At 49.8% G+C, this 20,396-nt stretch overlaps 1 protein-coding gene across 1 annotated transcript in view; it reads left to right on the top strand.

The window, feature by feature from the left end:
* The window catches only part of CACNA2D2 (calcium voltage-gated channel auxiliary subunit alpha2delta 2), a 226,173-nt gene that overhangs the window by 77,337 nt on the left and 128,440 nt on the right, over positions 1 to 20,396 (top strand). Inside the window, exon 3 of the mRNA XM_050904656.1 lies at positions 10,617 to 10,733. Within this exon, the coding sequence (XP_050760613.1) occupies positions 10,617 to 10,733 (117 nt within the window). The remainder of the gene's footprint in view (positions 1 to 10,616; positions 10,734 to 20,396) is intronic.

Below are 20,396 nucleotides of genomic sequence, written 5' to 3'. Positions count from 1 at the left end.
GAACAAATGAATTTGAGTTTTGTCCTACTTTAGTTTCTACTCTTGTAAGCTAAAAATCTGCAGATATATAACGGGGCACAGCAGCATGAGGCAGAAGTGCCTGTTCTTCATTAATTCTGGGTCTTTCCATCAAGAACATGGTTTTAAATTGCAGCAAGGGATTTTCAGTTTAGGCATCATAAAAAGTTTTCAAGCAGGATTGTGAAGTACCGGAGCATTTTGTCTTGTGAAGCACAGGAATCTCCATTGCTAGATGTCTTTAAGAACAGGTCAGAGGAACGTGCTGGGAATCAGATAACTGTGATAGTTATGTTAGAAATGACACATCCATGATACTACCTGCTGTTGGGGGGTATTTGAGCAGACTGGGACTACATGAGCTGATGAGATCCCTTCCAGCCCTATTCTCTGTGATTCTGCAGAGGTTTCTGAATCTTTTAGCAGAGTCTCTCCATTCGGATGTTGGATCTCTGGAGGTTGCCTTCAGAAGAGACATCCCATGGGATCTCTGTGGGTGCGTATCTGTCCTGTCCCTGTGCCCCTCCAAGACTGTGCTGAAAACAAACCTGGGCTGGGTTTCCCAGCTATAGAGGGTTCGGTGCCGCTGCTCAAGTCTTGCTGGTGAGCCTTTGGAGGTGGGACTAAGTTGAAAATCTCAGCTGACAGGACTTTGCAGAGGGTCACCTCTTTAGTAAAATCTCCAGGTATGTGGTGTATTTTTGTTAAAGTCTCAGTTTCTGGACCCCACTGGTTCAGAGAGCAGGAAGCACTAGCAGGAGAAAGGATGAGTCTGGAAATAGGTGGAAGAAAGCTGTCTACAAATCTATTCTTCATATCCTCTGGGAACAAGACAAAGCTTTATGAGCCTATGCCGCAACAGAGAGGACTTTATATTAAACATAAGTAACGACTTTCTAACAAGCTGGCTAGGAAAACACCGGAGGACGTCAGCCAGGGAAGCCTGGGCTCTCCACTACCAGTGGGTAAGAGCAGGGCTTTTGAACAGCACAGGTTAGGTGGATCCTGTATGAGCCAGAGGGATGGCTTGGACAAGTGGGTCTCTTCCAGCCTTGCTTCCAGAGCCTGTGCATTTACAGAAATGCTTGCAGTGCTTGAGATTAGTGAGGAAAGCTTGTAAAGAATCCCTGAAGATCAGAGAAGCCCCAAAACCTACATCAGAAGGTAAATCAAGAGAATTGCAAAGTTGCTATTTCTAAAAGTTCCATTTCTTTAAAATAGATCATTACTCTGCAGAAAACTGTAGGGGTGACTGTTGACAGTGCTGACTTATGCTGGCCTAGATTTCAATCGCTCTAGCTCTAATAAGAGACTTAGTTTAATTCCATGTCAGTGGAGTTATCCCAAATTTGCATCACTGCAGCTGAGAGCTGAATTTGGCCAGTGGTAGCCATCAATAAGAATAAAAGGCAGTGCGAGGTAATTGTTACTCTTTTTCTTGTGCAGTTAGAAGGAAAGCCTGCAAAATATGTCTGGGAGCTTTAGTGTTAGAGGCTGCACAGCACAGCCTTTTTCCACAGCCCTTCCTACAAGAAGCAGCAGCTTTTCTGGCACGGAAGATAAAGATGTTTGGGGAAAGAGGCCTGGTTATTTATTTAAAGTCAAGTCTCTGAGGATCCGAGAGTCTTGCATCGCTCAATGCAGAGCGAGCGAGGGAGCTGTGCGTGCTTGGGGTACGCTTGCAGGGAACGGGGAGCAGCCTTTGTCCGGCTGCAGCAGCCCTGCCCCGGGCACCACCGCTGTTGGTGTGCTTCGGCAAAAGAGGCTGGGTGAAATGCTTTCCATCTTCTCTCATCGCAGTCGTGGTCCCTTCCTCATCCTCCTCACTGCTGGGGAAACTGAGTCTGGTGAGATCCCATTTTGGGTCTGTATTAGTTTTTGTAATTTCAGTGTCCTAAACGTTTAGCCTTGGAAAAGCAGCAGCACAATAAAGGAAAACAAAGTTTTAAACTGTCCAGCAACTGTGAGAAAGGCAGAACTGCAGCCACACAGAGTCCAGGGGTGATCTGAGAAGCAGAGAAGTTTCTTGCTTTATCTTTCCCTAACCATCTTCATCATCTTCTCCTGTTCATCTCATCCACACACCCTCTGAAGCCATCAGTCCCAGCACAGACCCTCCCTCCCTCCCTGGGCTACCTGCTCCATTCCCTTCCTCTGAACCCTCCTTCAGTGTCCCCTTCCTCCCGACCCCGTGCTTGTCCTGGTGGGTCCAGCGTGGTGCTTCAGCAGAGCGTGTGCCTGTCTGCCTCAGAGAGCACTTTAACCTCTTTCAGTTAAACTGACGATCCGTTCGAAAATTGATTTTAATCCTTGCTTATAGGCAAACCAGTGGGAAATTGAGTTCTGTTGAACCAATATAAATCAAGCATGTATTTCTGGAAGAGCTTCACGTGGAAGGATTTGCACCGCTTTATCAGTGCAGCTTTTGATCTGACCTGTCCCTTGCTTCAGTACAACATAATTTCATTCTCTTAGGGACAATGGGGTAAACCCAGTATGATCCATAGTGCGGAGGCACTGATTCTGATAGAAATAGTATAAAGCTGAAATATAGCAGAATAGTACATCTTTATCTGTGACAGCATCCCTCCTAGGATGCACCTAGGGTATCCTAGGTGCAATTTTAATGATGCTGATCTGAAATACAGCTGTTCTGTATAGACATGACTTAAACTGGTTAAACTCTTCTGCATATATCCTGAAGGAAAGCAGTTGAGGTACCTTTTAAAAATACTGTTTTTTCCTTACTAAAGCTTTTGTTGTTATGTCCCATATAACCAAGAGAGCAGCCTGAGTCAAGGATCAGGTTGTTTTTTTTGTTTTGTTTCTGTTCTACTGTACAAGTGTATATTTTTAGAGAACATGTGATCTCTGAATGCATTTGGGTATTTGAGATGCTGTAGCTGTTCTCTCCCTCTCATACATCAGCATAGCAGGCTGTGGTGGGCTTGTGCCCTGACCTGGCAGCAAGACCCATGCCATCCAGGCAGCTGGGAGTGTGCAGAGCTCCCACCCTGGTTGAGACTTTACATAGTTTTCAACTATGTGATGATTTATTTTTACAGCACTTTATCTGAAAGGAGAAGACTGGGTTTGAAGTTGTGTCGTACTGAATTACCTTGTAGAAGATTCAGTCTCTGCAGACACCCAGGCAGGTCTGTTGCTCTGAGAGCTCCCTGTACAAGGGTTTGGGCTGCTGAAGACTAAAAGCAGCTTTCCAGGCCAGGAGAGGTTTTCTATAATCCAGGCTAACTGTGCATAGCCCTTTATCCCTGTCTAGTTGCTAAATTATGCGTAGCAGTCTCAGGTCTGGTTCCGGGCTGGCAGGCCTGAAGTCTCAGCTGTAGAGGCTCGTGATGCTGGGTTGAGCGAGCAGAAGTCCAGCCGGTGCTGCAGAGGATGGGAGACGTGGGTGCTGGTGCCAGCCAGGGCAGGACGGGGAGCACTGGAGCAGCTGCCACCACATCCCTTGAAGGAGTGGGCTGCCTTCCCTCTCGTCCCTGATGGCCTCTGTGGTACTGCTCTTTTAGCAGGCTCTTTAGTGAAGGAAGGAGACCTTAGTTCTATGGTTTGTTTGCTTCAATTATAGCTGACCATCCCTGAGGAGTAGCTAAACTGTGCGTTTCCCTGTCCTGCTTCTGCAGGAGAGCTGTGAAGAGCTGCTTGGAGGGTGCTTGCTTTTTATTAGGTAGGTGGAAGGAAGGAGCGCAGCAGGGAAATGGCATTGCGCGAGGAGAGAGGGAGATGGGGCTGGTAAATGTCAAGCTGTTTGCCTCCTACGCGCCCTCGAGCACATCCGCAGGCTGCAGGAGCAGCGGCTCTTGCTGAGGACAAGGCAGGGGTTGCGGCAAGGGGCAGGCCAGGCTCAGCCGGAGCCGGCTGCCGGCACAGCTCCCGAGGGGGCGGCACGGCAGGCGCCTGGGCTCGGGGCTGTGCTCACAGAGTCGCATCCTCAGGGCTGGTGGCATCCATGATACCGGCTCTGGGAGTTGGCGTGGGGTAGATTTGCAAAGCCCTCGCCGGACTGCGGCACCACTGCTCACCTGTGGCTGCTTCCCTTTGCCTTCCCCCCTCCTGACTCCTCGACAGGGAGAACCGGGATCTGGCACCCTCCTAGCTGATGGCCACTTCACCAGAAGGCCATCCCCGTGCCCTCTGCCGGTCCCCATCCCTCTCGTCCCTGCAGTGGTGTGTGATCTGCTCTGTACAACGTGGTACAAACAGCGCCGATTGTCCTGGTGGGCTGTCAGCGAGGCCAGTATCGCTCTTATCACTGCCTGCTTGATTATCCCTGACGCTGCACTGAGGCTGACATCCTCCTAATGTAATATAGACACCATGATGATTACCATCATTGCAAGAACTATAAGCACCAGACAATGAAATTTAACAACAGTAGGTGCAGCAGGGACGAGGGGCGAGATGGGAATCGTGCTGTCTCTGCTCTCTGCCTGTGGCCCTGAGCAGTCTTCATCTTCCAGCAGGATCTCTGGGGTTTTGCACTCCTTTTCCTCCCTGTTACCCAGCCACAGTGCTCCTTGCTCGGCCTGAACCATCTCACAGTGCTCTTGCCGGTCATTTATGTTACTGGGCAATTCTTCTTTAGGCTCCCTCTTCGTCAGAGGGGTCTGCTCTGTGTACCCCAGGCATGAGCAAGTCTGCTCGAGGGTTCCCCCTGTTCCTCTTCAGTGATACTCTGAGCCGTGGGGAAATGGCAGGACCCCACTGTAGGTGAGATGAGACTCAAAATGGGACAGACTGCTGCTTGTCTGGCGGAGACCAACAGGTCCTGAAGCTCCAGGAGAAGCACTAGACGAGTGGCTGAGCAAGCGGACGCCTCTAAGGGCAGGTAGCCTGCTGCAGTATTTGTTGTACCAACTAATTCCCTTTGCAGAGACCGTATCTGGGTCACTGTGCGAAGCTGATCTGCACAGCCCTGGCTGTGGGAGCTTGAAGTATCCCCCTGAACAGAGGCCTTTCCTGCCCCGCATAATAATGCCAGGTGGCAAAAACCTTTTATTTTCCTGGTGTATGGCCTTTGTAGGGCGTGACATGGCACAGTCCCATCTCTGGGGCACGAGGGGTTATCTCAGGTGTGCACGGCTGTTGTGCCTGCGGTTTGGTCTTTGGCCTCCCTCACCTTGAGCACCCCTACTTTGAGGTGCAGTGCTCTGGGAGCAGGAAGACAGCCCGCTCTGTTGCTGCACATAGTACTTTGCTCTTTTGCAAACATGGCAGGTTTGCACTGTGATTAAACGCTGGTGTTTGGACTGCAGCTGTCCAAACCAGGTGTATTGGATTCATACAGGGGGAAAAAAAAAAAAAAATATTCTGGAAGATGACTGTTACCCAGACCAGATGCCTTTGCAGCAGGAGCCGGAGTGCCGCAGCCTCTCCCTGTGGGGCTACAGGGCTTGGCCCCGAGCAAACCCCAGCTGGGGTTTGAGCCGTGAGTACAGCCTGTATCCTGGCCCAGCGGGGCTGAAAGCTACTGGGGTTACTAGCTGCCATGTTAGGGTTCAGCTTTTTTGTTGTTTTTAAGTGGAGTGGAGGGGGAGTGTTGGCATGGAGGTGATGCTATGCAAGCACAGCAGAGTGCTGCCCCTCCGATAGCTCGATTTTGGGGAAGGGCTTCTTCCTGGGGGATGTGAAACGGAGCTGGGGGAAGAGGGAAGGAGTCGTCATCTGTTTTGGATCGCATGTGTACTCCACCATCCCAGCCCTCCCGTCAATGTCCTCCCTCTTGTCCTGGGCGAGGAGGCTGGAGACTGGCCCTGCTGCTGCGCAGGGGAGGCCAGCGCCTGCGGCAAACAACAAGGCTGGGGCTGATGGGACAATTTTTACTTTCTAGTGGTGCCCAAAGGCACTCTCCCAGAGTTTGTTATTTTCCTTCATGTTTTATCATCAGATACCTTGACCCATGGGAAGGTGCTGGGTCCTCTTGTGGCAGCTCATCGAATAGTGATTTCTGCACTCGTGGGAGTATTTCTGCACCCTTTTCTGTTCCTTCTCGAGCTGCCCAGTTTCATGGTGCTGGGTGTGCTCATGGGGAATTGGGGAGTGGCAAATGCTTTCTCTGAACCCTGACAGCTCCCTGGATATACAGGCACAGAGGGAATTAATAGCAGAGATGAGCATCGTTTGTTGTGTATTAGGAGCAAAGCAAACAAGTGAATTTAGAGCCTGGGTGTTCTGAGGCAGTATCAGATCTGCCTCTTTGGTTATACAGTTGCTGCTGTGAATGTGTATTGGCAATTGGTTGTATTACCAGCTCTGCTTTTTAGTAAGGCTACTTATCACTTCTGTGCTGGCTTAGATCATCTTCTCAGCTGTTTATAATTGCACTAAGCTTAGAAGTATTTGGGATGAAATATTTCATGTTGCAGGTTGTCTTGAGCTGTTTGATTTTTCTTCCCCCCACCTGCCACCATCTTTTTTTTTTTTTTTTTTTTTTTTGTTTCAGCTCAGTACTTTCTGTTGTTTTGCCTGTGTTAATATTTCCCCCTGCTCTTGCCACTTACTAGTTCACTCTTAGCATCCGCTGCTGGACTCTTCTTCCAGCTGCCATGCCTGGATCTTCTGGCTACTGCATCCAGCTTCAGCCCTTCCCAGACTTTTTATTGAGATTTCCAGTTTGTAGTTTGGTCTTGATCCCCATCCCCTGAACACAACAGCTTCCTCCTCTGTGCTGCCTGAGGGCTAATACCTCCGTAGGTCATTCAGGGGCTCTGTGCAGCCCCTCTCCTGTCCAGTAACTTCAGGTTTGCCAACCACGTTGAGCATGGCTAATGCAGGGGCATTACTTCTTGTTTCAGCATTCAGCTCCAACATTGGAGCATTGTAGGATTGGGCTTCTCTCTTGTGTTCCTGTGTTGCCACCCACTCGCCCTGCCTGTCAGGGGGTACACGCAGACTGTGAGGGGATGGGGTGTGTTCACGAAGGGATTGCAAAGTAAAACTCAGTCTACCAAGATCATGTGTCCTGCACCCCTCTTCTCCCCGAGGGTGCCAGTACGGCTGTGTGTGAGTGTACCTACCTGGAATCAGAAGCAGCAGTTTCTTGACTCTGAGGTCACTGCTGTTACAGATTTCAAACCCAGGTCCCAGCGCACTGGATCACAGGAGAATTTCAATGAGAATGGCTTTCTAATCTGGACAAAACTAAGGGCTTTTGCCATCGCTGAGGAATGTTTGGGATGTCTTTGGCCAGAAAATCCCTCCCTTCGATTCAGCTCAAGGAAAAACCCAATATGGGAAATGTCACGTTAGATAAGTAAAACCTGGCCAAGTTCTGAACAACCCAAAGCAAAATGCTACAGTGGAGAGTGCGAAGCTATCTTAATTGCCTGGAGCGCTACCATTCATTCCCCTGCCTGTCTGGTACGTTCTTGGGCACGTATGGTCACTGTTAATTCATGTTGGATTGTTCTAATTAATGCTGATGAACTGTTCATCCAAGAAGACTGCAGAGCTCTGCAGCTGCAGAGAGGGCTGGAGGAACATCTCCTGGTTTCTTTTTCTGTTTTTTCCTCCCTTGTGGACAGGCACCATTTCTGTCCGTAACCAATAGGAGCCAATTTTCTGTTTCATAATAGGAAAATACTAATGTCAGGACGCCCTCCTTACCCAAAGCTTTCTCCTTGAAGATTGCTCCTCTTTGCTTTCCTAATTGCCGCTGCTCAGCTGGAGGTAGCGCCCGTCTTCCAAACACATTATTTTGTTATGCTGTTACTTACCAAAGGGAAAAAAAGAGTATGAGAGAATATTGCTTTGTGTCGTGCTTTCCTCACTTTAACCCTGTCTGTGCTGATTTGGGGCGTTTTTCTCCAGTGCGGGATGTTTTGCTATTGACAATACATGCTTTTTGGTCTGAAGCTCGGGGTGTGATGGAGCTCTGATGTGAAGAACACCTAGAAATCATTTCTGCTGGAGTCTGAGGATGCCTTTAAAATGTGTTATCTTACTCAAGCATCCTCTTTGGAGTCACTGCACTCACATAACGATCACCTATAATAAGACAGTAGTTGCCGAATTGATGTGAAGTATGGGTGGTTTGGGGACCAAAGTGATTTGGGTGAAGCCCTTGGAATCAGGTTGGCTGAAAACTTAATGCTTGGAGTTACCTTTCCTTGAAGACTGGCTGGTCTGGAGCCTGCGAGAGCAGAGCCTTGGGGAGGGCACCAGAGCCATGCTCCACGTGTTTCTTAGGGACTGAGGAGTCGGACAAGGATCACAGATGTTTGGCTTGCTGCGTCTCTGCTCTTGGCTCATGGGCTGTGCTCTTGCAGGTCAGTAACCAGGAAAATTCACAGAAATGCTGTTTTCTCCAGAAACTTCAGAAATGAGCAGGTTTGAGCCTTTTGTGTGCCACCCCCCTGATAGAGGCGGGGTGGGTTACCATCCTGGCAGGCAGGGCAGGTTACCTGAATCCCTTGGGGCTTTTTTGGGTAAAAAACCAGTTGCCTGGAGTAGAGCTAGGATGGAGTAATGGTGTACGTGGACACAAGGCTGCTGGGAGAGGCATACTGTCGGGAATTTCCTAGTGGCATGGAAGAAAGGAGGAGCTCAGGCAGAGCAGGGACCCCAGCGAGAGCTGCAGAAAGCAAAGTTGAAGCCTGAAGATTAACCCTGTAGGTCTGGAGGGACTGTGCAAAGCCAAAAGAGCAGCCTTTTGCTTAGTCTCCGAGGATACTCCTGTGGCTTCAACCTCAGAAACCACTTTTTTTAACCACGAAAGGAAAGAGGAGGCTGGGGGGGAGGGGTGTCTCTGCTCAGGCTCTTGAGTTCATTGCCAGCTGCCTTTCAGCGAGCGGAGTTGCTTCCTGCTCCAGCTCATTAACATCTGGAAACAAAGAAGGTTGGAGTAAGTAGTTTCCCAACATATCAGGAGGGGTCTCATCCTGTTCTTGAGCTGGTGTGATGTGCTGCTGTCCGGATCCTGGGCACCTGCCTGCCTGTACCTTTATTTTTGCTGGCTCCACCAAGAGAAACAGTTGTGGTGGTATCAGCCTGGTGGGTGTCTCTAGCCAAGCCTCTCCTTAGTCCTGCCTTCATGCTGCCAGCACGGGGTGAAATGTGGGTGTTTCTGAGGTACGTGTTCATCTTGTGGAAGCTGGTTGTTTACTGTTTGTGTTTGGGTGCTGCTCCGAGACCCAGGGCAGAGGCAGGCAAATGTTTCATGAGAAATGGTTTCTGCACCACCTGGTCTCTTCCTTTGTCGTAATGGTCAGGTCTGCAACAAACCAGCAGGTACAGGCAGAGTATTTCACCTCTAACGAAGCTCCAGCAAAGAGGGTTTTTTTTTCCCATGGGAAGCAATGATTCAGTTCCCAAGGATCATGCAAGCTCAGGTAGGTGCCAGACATGCTTAGCATGGAAATCACAGTTAAGCATGGAGTCAGCTACCTCCTTGGGGAGGTCCAGCTCTCCTTGGAGGGTTTTCTGCTGCCGGATGTCTTCATGTCTGGAATTGCAGTTATTTGCAAGTAGCCCGACGATTCAGAGAGAAGCAGAATCCTGTTTGCTGTGTGTTTTTATTCATGTCTCTTACTTAAGAAAAGATAAGGCATGAGGATTTTTTTTTTCCCCCTAATCTCAGATGATTGTAAAAAGCTCTTCTCTTTTACCCTGGGTTGGTTGCACGTGAGTTTGCAGACAGGCCGGGTTAACAAGTCAGAAAATGATCTGAGAAGGTCAATGAGGGGTCGGTGGTTACGAAGTCTTGTGGTGGGACTGAGCCCTTCTTGGGGCAGTGCTGATGCCAGCAGCACTTCCCTTGGGGCTGGCATTGTCCTCTGTAGTTGTGTGACGTGGCTTGGAAGGGTCACAGCTGCACGCTTTGGGTGCAAACATTCAAATCCAGGTAATTGCATCTGGCCTTCAGGATAATCTCAGTATAGATCTGTGCCTCTCCCCACTGTCCCCACCACAGCCTGGCCAAGTTCTGGACTGGTTGCAGAAATCTTGATTTCCTGAGGGTGCCACTTTACTATGGCTTGCTTAGAGATGAGGTTTTATCCTACTTCATGTGATCCCCTTGCTCCCATTCCTGGTACCCACTGCTGCCTGTGCCCGGGGCTGCCCTGCCTGCACCCGTGCTGCCAGGCTCCGCACCTAATGAACCCTGCGGGCAGGGCACAGGGGGCTGAGGGCAGGCAGGGAGTTGGGCTTGCACTTGCAAAATTCAGCAAGTGGCCTTGGGGAGGGGGGGTGTGAGCGGTCAGTGGTTTTAGGGGTGCATTTGGGTGAGGGAGAGCACAGGAGGAAGCGTGGTAGCTCTGCCTGTGCTGCTGGCTTGGCTCAACAGGGGTGGGCAGTGTGGTGGGCATCTCAGCTTTTGAGCGAGAGGGGGGATGCTCATAGCCTGCAAGCATGAAGGAAGGCAGCTATAGAGCCAGTGGTGTGGGCAGCAGGTCGAATGCATTTTTTTTTTTCTGGTTGTGAAGCCTTTTTCCCTTGTTCCCCTCATTTCCAAAGCTTATATTGTTACCTAATCCACATTGCTAAAATTCTTCTGTTAGAGGATCAGCTTTTCTGTTGGAGGACTGCTGTACTTCTCTCTAATATTGACTGTCTTTTTCTCTTGTTTCCCTTCTTAGATCTACAATGAGAATAGAAACCTGTTTGAAGTCAAGGAGAACGTGCCCAGGAAATTGGTGGAGAAGGTCGCAGGGGACATTGAGAGCCTCTTGGCCAAGAAAGTCCGTGCTTTAAAGGTAAGGTGATGGACATGTGTGCCGATCCTTTGACGTATACGTTCTGTTAAAGAAGAGCGTTGATGCTGGCGTAGCATTATGATCTCAGCTTCAAAGTAATTTCTATGGTTGTGTGGCCTTTTCTGGGAACTGCATCCTGCAGTTGCACAGATTCATATGGAGTATGTCTGTGGTGTGAGGCAAGGACGTATCATGTGAAGATCTAGTATAGGTATCTTCTTGCTTTTTATCTCCTCCCACTGTCATGTGAACACCTGAAGGTGCTGCCACAAGTATACAAGTGACAGCAAAAGCCTGGCAGCAAATTTCACCCAGTCATTTAACTGGGGGTGTGGTGAGCAGGAGCAAAGGTACTGCAGTGTCCCTGCAATAGCTCATGGAAGTGTTTCAGACAAGTGGGGTTTTTCCTGTGTAGGAGAGGATGCACTGAAATGTTTGTGCTGGTGCCTCGTACTTGAATCCTGTGATTGACTGCCTCTGTGAGTTGCCCTCGTGGGTGTCTGCATACATTTCCAATCTATCGTCCTATTTTGTAACACTCCTTTTAAAATGAATTCATTTTATCTGTAGTGGAGCAAGGTGACCTGCTCATGGTGCCGGCTCAGTAAAACCCAGCAGTGGCTGTAACGAGGCGGCAGCGGGGCCGTGCTCTGCTACAGCGTTCTCTGCTACCAGGGAAGAGACAAGTAATTGCCTTTCTGGAGAGATGGAGACACCCCCTCCGCTGCAGAGGGGTGTGGGAGCCATGTAAGACCTTCACTCCCAGGAGCTGTAGTGTCCTCTAAAGTACCCGACTGTAGCAAGCAGCATGAAGTTGTGCAATGGACATCTGGCAGTATGGCCAACTGGATACGGCTTGCAGCTTGATTAACTGGAAGGGCTTCTGCAGGGCGATAGACGAGGGGAAGGCTCGGTGCAGGCAGCATAGCTGTTGTGTCCGCATAGGGACTGTAGCCAAAAAGACTTGGTCACCTTTCAACCTGATAAGCAGGAATGGGAGCACAGGAAAAAGTGCCACGGCGAGGGAAGGGGTGTGGCAATAACTGAGGTGTAACTAAGGCAGTGAGAGTTTGGAAGTGACCTATCTCCATGGCTGGGTAAGAAGTAGTAGGTCAGAGAAGGTATGCAGAAGGAATCCCAAGACACCCGTGTAGGCCAGGGGAGTCTCAAGACCTGATGGGATCTGAGTCAAGGGTGGTCAACGGCTGGCCTGAGTGTCAGGATGGTATGGGGTTGTCTACAGTGACTGACAAAGATGGTAACTGTAGATTGTTGTGTATTCAGTTCTTGACTTTGGGAGATAAAGATTAGTCCTACTTGGAACTCGCATCAAATGTTTTAGCTTGAATGGAAGCAGCTGAAGTGGGACTAAATAGGTGGGCATTGTCACCACTGCATTTGGGTTTGTGGAAGTGAAGACCAGGGAGACCAGTTCTTTTCTGAACATGAGCTTGCATCCCTGTGTTCATATAGTTTGTGTGCATGCTTGAACATAGATCATCTATTAAACATTCCAGAGATGTGCACCACCTATAGATGCTGGAGGAAGGCACGGGTGACAGAAGTTAGTTGCAAACTTGATAGGTGCCTGGACAACGTGTGGCTCCTGTGGGATGGGCAGGGTAATAACACTGAGTTACACAGCAAGACACTGCTGGGTGGTTTCCGCTGTGCCATTTGAATTTCAGCTGATCAGTCGCTGTGCTTTTTCTTACCCTTCGCTCTGACTCACACAGACTTATGGAGAGTTTGTGCATCTTCTGGTGCTAGGTCAAGGGTAGGACTGTGCCTGTGGTACCAATAACCTTGTTCGTCTTCCAATTTGACTTCCTTTTTGTTGGATTTTTGGGCAGGACTGGTTGGTGCGCTGTTAAGGGCTTGCCTGATGCTGGACCTGACACAGAGGAGTGATCCTGGCAGTGCTGGTTAGATAATGAGCACTTGATGCTGTTTTATTGTAGTGGAAACAATGATCCGTTGACCTGAATTAGTCCTTTCGAGAGGACTCCTTCAGAACGCAGTTGCCGGATGGAGCAGTCTCTTACATCCAGCTTGCATGTAAATTCTTGATGTCTTGGATTGGTGGTACTGACAACAAAATCTGGAAATGGGGAATTTGATGGGAGGAGGAGAAATTGGATCTGAATTTCTTCCACGTTGTGCTAAGCTCTTTTGAAGCAGTGGGGCTGCCACAGCTTCTTCCACTCTCCAGCCTGTGTTTTCTTCTGTTTCAACTCTCCCCTTAGTTGAATCATCTCTCCTGGAGTCATTTCCTCCCCTTCTTTCATGACTCACGAGAGTGATGATGACTTCTTGAAATATATTTTTCAGCATCTGAGTCAGGTGGGACTCCACGTATCAGCGAGGGCAGGTGAGGAGGGAGAAACAGAGCCTCTCCTTGATGTATGAATTGCCACGTCACTCGTGTGCTCGCTCTACTGAAAAGATGCATCTCTGTCTCCTTTGCTGCAGGAAAGAGAAGGGATATTACCTGTGCTTCCGTGGGGCTTTGTAGGAAGGTGCTAGCTAGCCTTTGGGTACACACGATGGGTGCACGGTTCAGGAGTGCCGTTCTGATTAGGTGGTGATTTAGTCCAGTCATCAAAGAGCCTATTTTCCTCTGTTTCTAAGTAAAAATATTAATGTGTCTTTATTAAAGTTAAACTGTGTGCAGAGCATTTATTAATAATACATAGTTTTTTACCTTGTGTGTTGCATTTCTAAGAAGCAGAAATCAAGCACAAGGAAACCAAACTTGGCTGTCTGGCCCTGACAGCCATGGTGCTGTGCTGTGGCACGGGTCTGGCACTAGCAGGACACTCTGATTTCCACGTGCATTTCGGAGGAGTGCCGGAGCCAGGGGTGTGTGGCACAGAGGGTAATTGCTTGCTAAAATAACAGTCATCTAGAAGGAGCTGGTTATTTGGATGCTGTCCCTCCCTTTTTGTTTCAGACCATCGTATCTGATGACAGTCTCATCATGGGACAGAAAAATTCCTAGGAAGATCTTTTTGCAATCCCCACCTGTCCCAGCTGGCACTAGAGAAGAGCATCTACAGCTGGGTCCTGGGGGACTTTTACCCTGTGTCCCACACAGCGGCCTCTGTTTGACATGGATTTGCATCAGCACTAACTGCCCTTTTCCCCAGCATCCTCTGGTGTCCTTTCTCCATGACGATTTGATTGCTTCAAGCCTGCCCTCACAGTCTCCTTTGGGCTCTGTAGTTCCAGCTGCCTTTTATTCCCAAGCTTTAGCAGGAGGGGAGGTAGAAAAGATGGTCTTCAATAACAAAAGTACAGCTACTCTCCTTTGAAATGGAAGTAAAAGGTATTGCTAAGGTGGAGTAACTCCTGAAGGAGATGACGTTAAATTTACCCAGTGTATTACATTGTGGGGAAGTTCCAGGGATCTCGCCACAGGTGAGGTGTAAGGAAACGGTAGGTATGTTCCTGACTGGGTAGAAGTTTAAGGGGCTGCTCTTGTCCATGCTCATGAGCTTCCCCTTGTTACGGCTAAAACAGACATACTCCTTCATGTGTGGAAAGGAGCGAGGTGGCAGGCTGCCAAATGACTTGTATTGGGTTTGCATAGCAAGGTTTTGGTAGTGGAGGGGCTACAGGGGTGGCTTCTGTGAGAAGCTGCTACAAGCTTCCCTCATGTCCGATAGAGCCAATGCCAGCCGGCTCCAAGATGGACCTGCCGCTGGCCAAGGCCGAGCCCATCAGCGATGGTGGTAGCGCCTCTGGGATAACATTTAAGAAGGGGAAAAAGTTACTGCGCAGCAGCAATTGCAGCCGGAGAGAGGAGTGAGAAGATGTGAGAGAGACAACTCTGCAGACACCCAGGTCAGGGAAGAAGGAGGGGGAGGAGGTGCTCCAGGCACTGGAGCAGAGATTCCCCTGCAGCCCGTGGTGAAGACCATGGTGAGGCAGGCTGTCTGCCTGCAGCCCATGGAGGTCCACGGTGGAGCAGATCTCCACCTGCAGCCCGTGGAGGACCCCACGCCAGAGCAGGGGGATGCCCGAGGGAGGCTGTGACCCTGTGGGAAGCCCGCACTGGAGCAGGCTCGTGGCAGGACCTGTGGCCCCATGGAGAGAGGAGCCCAGGCTGGAGCAGGTTTTCTGGCAGGACTTGTGACCCCGCGGGGGACCCACACTAGAGAAGTTCGTGAAGAACTGCAGCCTGTGGGAAGGACTCACGTTGGAGAAGTTTGTGGAGGACTGTCTCCCGTGGGAGGGACCCCACGCTGGAGCAGGGGAAGAGTGTGAGTCCTCCTCCCCCTGAGGAGGAAGGAGCAGCAGAAATGACATGTGATGAACTGACCACAACCCCCATTCCTCATCCCCCTGTGCCGCTGTGAGGGAGGAGGTAGAGAAAATTGGGAGTAAAGCTGAGCCCGGGAAGAAGGGAGGGGTGGGGGGAAGGTGTTTTTAAGATTTGGTTTTATTTCTCCTTGTCCTACTCTGATTTGACTGGTAATAAATTAAATCAAATTTTTCCCCAAGTCAAGTCTGTTTTGCCCATGACAGTAATTGGTGAGGGATCTCTCCCTGTCCTTATCTCGACCCACGAGCCTTTCGTTGTATTTTCTCTCCCCTGTCCAGCTGAGGAGGAGAGTGATAGAGTGGCTTTGGTGGGCACCTGGCATCTAGCCAGGGTCAACCCGCCACGTGACTGCAAATCCCCATTGTGTTTTCCTTGTGGTGGGACTCACAGCTGGCTGGCTTGTGGCTTGACATCATCTGAGACTAGAATTCAACAGGTTGGTGGTTTGCCAAATAGATTCTTTGCCACTTTTCTTGGCTTTAACTTAAATTTCCTATCTCCTCTTCAATCTCTCAGTATGTTCAGACCCCTCCTTGCCTTTGTATGTGCCCAGAGAGACGTACAGGCTGGGGCTTCTTTGGTGAGCTTGTTTAGGAGACCAGCTGTTGGAGTTTGCTACTGGTGGAGCACTGAGCGAGCCAGGACAGGGCCATCACCTGGGGGTGGGCACAGGGCAGCTGCTGGCTCTGGATTCCCAAACCCAAGGGGCATTTTTCTCTCTTCTTCTCTCTGTGTAGCCTTTCTAGGATACCCCAGTTCACCCATAGTGAATTCTCTTCCTCTAAAGCCTCAGTGGCTGTGTTTGGTGAGGTTGGTGAAGATGAGCCAGTCCTCCACAGAAAGGAAAGGAAGCAGCAAAGATGAAAGGCCCTGGAAGGAGCCTCCCTTGCCATCAAATCCAGCCCCTTGCCTTGTCCATGTGCCCAGACCACAAGGGCATCTCTTCTTCCCTTCCCTGTACTGTTTGCCATTCCCGCTTCGTGCTCTGCCTGCAGACCCAGACTGCTCCTTCCTGCCACACCATGTCCCTGGATGCCCCAGCTCTGTCTGCTGCTCATGGCCACCGAGGAGATCTCGGCAGCCCAGCCCCGCTTCTTCACCTGTGCTGGCAATGCCAAACAGCGTGGATCAAAGTGAGAGGGCGGTGGGGGAGCTGCTGAGGTGATGAAAGATTTTGGAAAGCGTCGGTGCAAGCGGCTGAGGGGTTGCTGCATCATTTCTGCTGCGCAAGCCCAGAGCCTCAGGAAATTCTTCTATTGCTGTAAAAGCATCTCTGCAGTGAAAAGGTGGTGGGGGAACAAGAGGAGGTCATTGCTTGTGGTGCAGGATCTAGGAGGGTACTTCCACCTCTCCTTCAGGTCTATGGACACCCCAGATCTGATTCTTTTATAATACTAGGTGAAGTGCATGAGGGATGCCTCCAAGTCTATCCTTCCCTGAAGCTCCACAGACTGGGGGAGAAGGGAGTTGTGATTTGATGGAGGAGGCGGCTGAGAGATGGAAATTTTAGATCCTAGGGTATGTTTTAGACTTGTTTCTACTTTTTATACAGTTCTTGTGAAGGCTGCTTTTGGATGCTGACTGCTTCATCCTTCACATATTTAATCACAGACAATTTGCTTTGCCTCCTGAGAGCGGCACATCCCACAGTTTACTGAGTGGGTTATGCCCTGAAGTGAGCTATTTATACACTGTGACCGGCCCAAAGATCGCTGTCTGTGCTGATGGTCTTCCCTCATCTCTAAAAACAGGCCTCCTGATCCATAAAACATGGTACGAATGTTTGCGGGCTCTGGCGTTTCCCCCGTGGGATGCTGGTGACATGGTTGGGCTGGTGTTTTTTCCGAAGAGCTGTTTTAGTTTTGCATATTGTACATCACTGGCAAAATCTTTTGACTTAAGGTGAAGTTTGTTGTATTTCCAGTGGACCTCAGCTGTGTGCAGTATCAAATATGACGCGTTGAGCAGAAGTGCAGCGAAGTGGCATTTCACGTCTCAGAGAATTTATAATGTGTATTATATATGTGTGTGTGTGTATTTTACATAGATGTATGTATATGTAGTAGGTTTGGTGCTCCTTGCGTGACTCTGGTGATAAGAGAACTAACAGCACTTACCAGTAGTTAAGAGAAAAGTTTGTAGGGTTTGTTTATTCTGTTGTTGTGGAATTTAACAGCGTATTTTTGTTGCTGTGTATTTAGCTCCATTGTGGAATGAGCATTTCGGGGAAAGGAGGGGTTTGGTAGGAGGGTTCAAGGCTCCTGTTCCTTCAGCTAAGGTGTAGGAGCTCACAATATATTTCACTGAAGACTTTCACATTTTCCTGTAACAAGAGTAGGAAAACCTACACTTATCATTAGACATTTTCTTTTGGCAGAAAAATGAATACAAAGGACAAGACTCTGGGGATTTTCTGTGTTTTGGAAGCATACTGCAGGGACATCAGGCTGGGTTTCCTGTGGCTAGGAAGCCGGGGTGAACATGGCTCTAGGAGTTTGTGGCATTCCCATCCTCCTTTACCTTGGATCCTAAGGGAAGGTGGCTGGAAGAGCTGGGATTTGGTGCACGGCAAAGATGGTCGATCTGCAGATGAGTAAGGCTTGGGTTTTTGTACTGCCTTAACCAAATTTCTCAGTTTTGTCTCTGATTTCCACCCCCCACCCTCGGTTTTGGGTTTTCCCACTTACTGGCATTTTTTCTTTGCATATTCCTTCTGATGTGACGGTACAGTTAGTACTTGGCCATGCTTTAGGATCCTCTGATGGAGGGCGAGGTGGGAGTTTGGTGCATTACCATGAAGTACTTGGCAAACCGGCTTCTCGGGGGTGAGAGCTGGTCAGCGGGGGCATCACGGGAGGTAGGCGCTCAGGCTGGTTGTGCTTTTAGTCCCGGTTGAATGCTCAGTGCATTATGTTCAGCTGGGACTAGTTCCAAGCTCCATTTACGTCTGGCACAAGCATATATCAAGAGTGCAGAGGGGATTTAATTGGACAGGTTTATCCCTTTAACAATTCTGATAGCCCTGAGATTTCCCTTGCAGGTATGTGGTGAATGGAGTCTTTATCAGCTCTTCTGCTCCCTGATAGGGACAATAAAAGGTTTCACTTGTCTGAAGAGCTGCAAAAATTGGCATGCAGCAAAGCATCTCTCAGCCCAGTTCAGAGCATCTCTTCACTCCCTCCTCTCTCGGCGGCGGAGACGTTGACCTCTGTTGCAGCGTGGGCTGGTAGGAAATAGGCAGCGCCGGCATGGCGGCTTTCTCTTCCCTCCTTCGCTGTTGGGGCTGTTGCTGTCCCCTGGTCTTGGTGGCATGTGGTCTTCAGGGCAGGCAGCGAAGGGGGTCAGCATTCAGCAGGAGCAGCCTTGGGGTCGTACTGGATTTCTCCTCCGCTGCTGGCAGTACAAGGTCCTGTTGCCATCTCGCTGGCCTGCTGAGCTGTCTGAAGCAAGTCCTTCCAGGCGCTTGTTGGCCAAGTCGTTGGTGTGTTTAATTAGAGAGGTCCCAGGACAGGAGAGAGACCTCCTGAGCTGCAGTGCATCAGGGGTTTGGGTGGGGCTGCAGCATGCGGTGCTGCACACGTGGCCCTGGTGGGTTTTCCTGCTGCAGTGCAATACAGCCCTGGATTTTACCTGGTGTGGGACTTCTGGGCATGCCAGAAGGCCACCAGTGGTCACATCCTGGCCTCCTGGGACCCAGACCAGTGTCCAAGGTAAGGAACACGTTACCTGTCTTGCCTAGGCAGCAAAATGGGGGAGGAAAGAGGGATAGTTCAGGTGAGCTCAGATGCAGCCTGTGATTTTGGTGGGATGTGGGGCTTCATTGTCCCGTGCACACCCACCCCGTTCCAGCCGCATGGCCACAGACAGGAGCTCTTGCATTTGTGGACGAAGGACCACAACCAACATCAACCTTGTGCACGCTGAAGTACAAAACATTTAAAGGTATGATCTCTGTGCTTTGTTAATTCACAGTGACCAAATCCATCCCTCTTCCCGCTTCTTTGCTAGTTGCTGGTTGGTAGCTTTTGGTTTTAATTCTATTTTTAATTCGCTCCTAATCAAATCCTGGCTGACTGTCCCTATGTATTTATTTATTTATTTATTCATTCCTCTGTGTGTGTGTCTTCTCCTGCCTCACAATTGTTCTTGCGCTGGAACTGCTCCAGTAATCCAATTTGAATCCAATCTCCCAGGTCTGGAATTCTAATTTACAGATTGCAGAGGGGAGCTGAACAATGCCCGCACACCAGGATGGGAATTTATTGTCTAATCTAATCAGGGACAATCAGATGTTTGTAACAAGTCTACCAAAACTGTATTGGGCCAGTTTGCCGAGCAATGTAACCAGCTTTCTTAATAGCGCTAACACGATTTAGGGCTTCCTGCACTTTCATGCAGATTATGTTGAACGTTTCCCTTTCTTCTCCCGTGAAGGCTTGGCAGCAGCCCAGCCCAATGGGCTTTACAACTGCGTAAGCTGCTTGGGGCACTCTGCGGCTGCGGAGGTTTGCGAGGGCATGGGGGCTCCTGCTGCTGCCTCCCCCGGCACTGCTGCGCGCTGGAGGTTGGAGGGCTCCTGGGACGATCCCGTTTGGGGGCACCTCTGCAGGGTACGGACTCCGTATCGCAAATGCATCTGGAGTCACGGATGGGGGAGTGAAAAGCAATGGTCCTGACCTGTTAAAATGTTCAGTAGGTCTCCATAGCAGGTCTCTAGCCCTGTACGCATGCTGTCAGCCTTCAGGCACCGTGGGCTTGTCTGGCTGTTGGCAAAGAACAAATGAAGAAACCTTTGTCCTCTCTTGCCCTTGGCAGATTAAGGCTGTTGTTTCTGGGTATTTGCTTTAAGAAGTTTGGATGGTTGCAGTTCAGAGAAGAGACCTCTTTGGGGTTGTTTAGGATGCCCTCCCAGGGCCTGGAGCAAAGGAGGAGGCAAAACCAGTTCTGCAAACAAGCTGATGTCTCTTAGTATAGCTCTCCAACCCAGAGTGGAGTTTTCTTACTTTTGCTCTGCAAATAAATAGGTTCCTGACTTTCACCTTCCCGAAAACTGAAATATCACTCTGGTCCCTTACCCTGGCAGCTAGCTGTCAGCCAGGAGGTGAACTTACACTGATTCTCCCGCTCCAGGTCTGTACCACTTAGCTCTCTACCTGATGCCTTTGCCCAGGGATTTATTTTAGGCTTATGGATTCCTCCCTGCCCAAAGCATCTTCCCCTTGGGAGGCACTATGTGCTGCACTCATCCCTGAGACAGGCACGTCAAGGGGAGCTGCAGCACGCTGCCGGTCCCTGCGTTGCATCCAGGGCTGAGGTTTGTGGTCTTGGGTCACGCA

This window comes from Gymnogyps californianus, chromosome 13 (assembly GCF_018139145.2).
Source record: "Gymnogyps californianus isolate 813 chromosome 13, ASM1813914v2, whole genome shotgun sequence".
Lineage (NCBI taxonomy): Eukaryota > Metazoa > Chordata > Aves > Accipitriformes > Cathartidae > Gymnogyps > Gymnogyps californianus.
This window is presented reverse-complemented; position numbering and strand designations above follow the sequence as displayed.